This window comes from Penaeus monodon, chromosome 27 (assembly GCF_015228065.2).
Source record: "Penaeus monodon isolate SGIC_2016 chromosome 27, NSTDA_Pmon_1, whole genome shotgun sequence".
Classification (NCBI taxonomy): Eukaryota; Metazoa; Arthropoda; class Malacostraca; order Decapoda; family Penaeidae; genus Penaeus; species Penaeus monodon.
In genome coordinates this window covers 33,484,431-33,484,911 of record NC_051412.1, presented here as the reverse complement: position 1 = coordinate 33,484,911, position 481 = coordinate 33,484,431, and the positions used below count along the sequence as shown (strand labels likewise).

General features: G+C 43.0%; 2 protein-coding genes across 2 annotated transcripts in view; both read left to right on the top strand.

Annotated features, from left to right (window-relative positions):
- The window catches only part of LOC119590500 (synaptogenesis protein syg-2-like), a 61,352-nt gene extending 61,002 nt beyond the window's left edge, over positions 1 to 350 (top strand). The window contains exon 8 of the mRNA XM_037939150.1: positions 241 to 350. Within this exon, the coding sequence (XP_037795078.1) occupies positions 241 to 258 (18 nt within the window). The 3' untranslated portion in view covers positions 259 to 350. The remainder of the gene's footprint in view (positions 1 to 240) is intronic.
- LOC119590499 (synaptogenesis protein syg-2-like) overlaps positions 314 to 481 on the top strand; it is a 72,102-nt gene continuing 71,934 nt past the window's right edge. The window contains exon 1 of the mRNA XM_037939149.1: positions 314 to 427. Coding sequence (XP_037795077.1) covers positions 405 to 427 — 23 coding nt within the window. The 5' untranslated portion in view covers positions 314 to 404. The remainder of the gene's footprint in view (positions 428 to 481) is intronic.

Genomic DNA, 481 nt, shown 5'->3' with positions numbered 1-481 from the left:
CTTGTGTTACATTATTAGCATATAGTCTAAATATCAATTTCACGGAATACCGAAACTTTAAAGGCAGAGTAGATATGATAAACAGGTATATAATATAATTTCATACTAACACCACCATAATCATTAACTCATAAATATTTCCTTATCTCCCCTGAGTTGCTGTTATATCGCACACAAATTATCATCGTAATAATCTCTTTTTTTTCTCTCTCTCTTTTTTGCTTTTTTTATACCACTCAGTCACGCCCTGGGAGGTGACTGGGTGGGTCTCGCCGGAAGCTGTGGAAGCCGGACAGGAAGCTATCCTCACTTGTGAAACATCCTCGAGTCTTCCAGCGTCTTCCATCAGCTGGCAGACAGAGGGAGAGCCACTCCAAGGTGCCATCTCCAGGCGATCCCCGGGCATGTTTGGAGGCACTGTTACCAGGTGAGGCAGATAGTTTTAGGCATTGGTGAGATGTAACGTGTGTGATGGCATTGT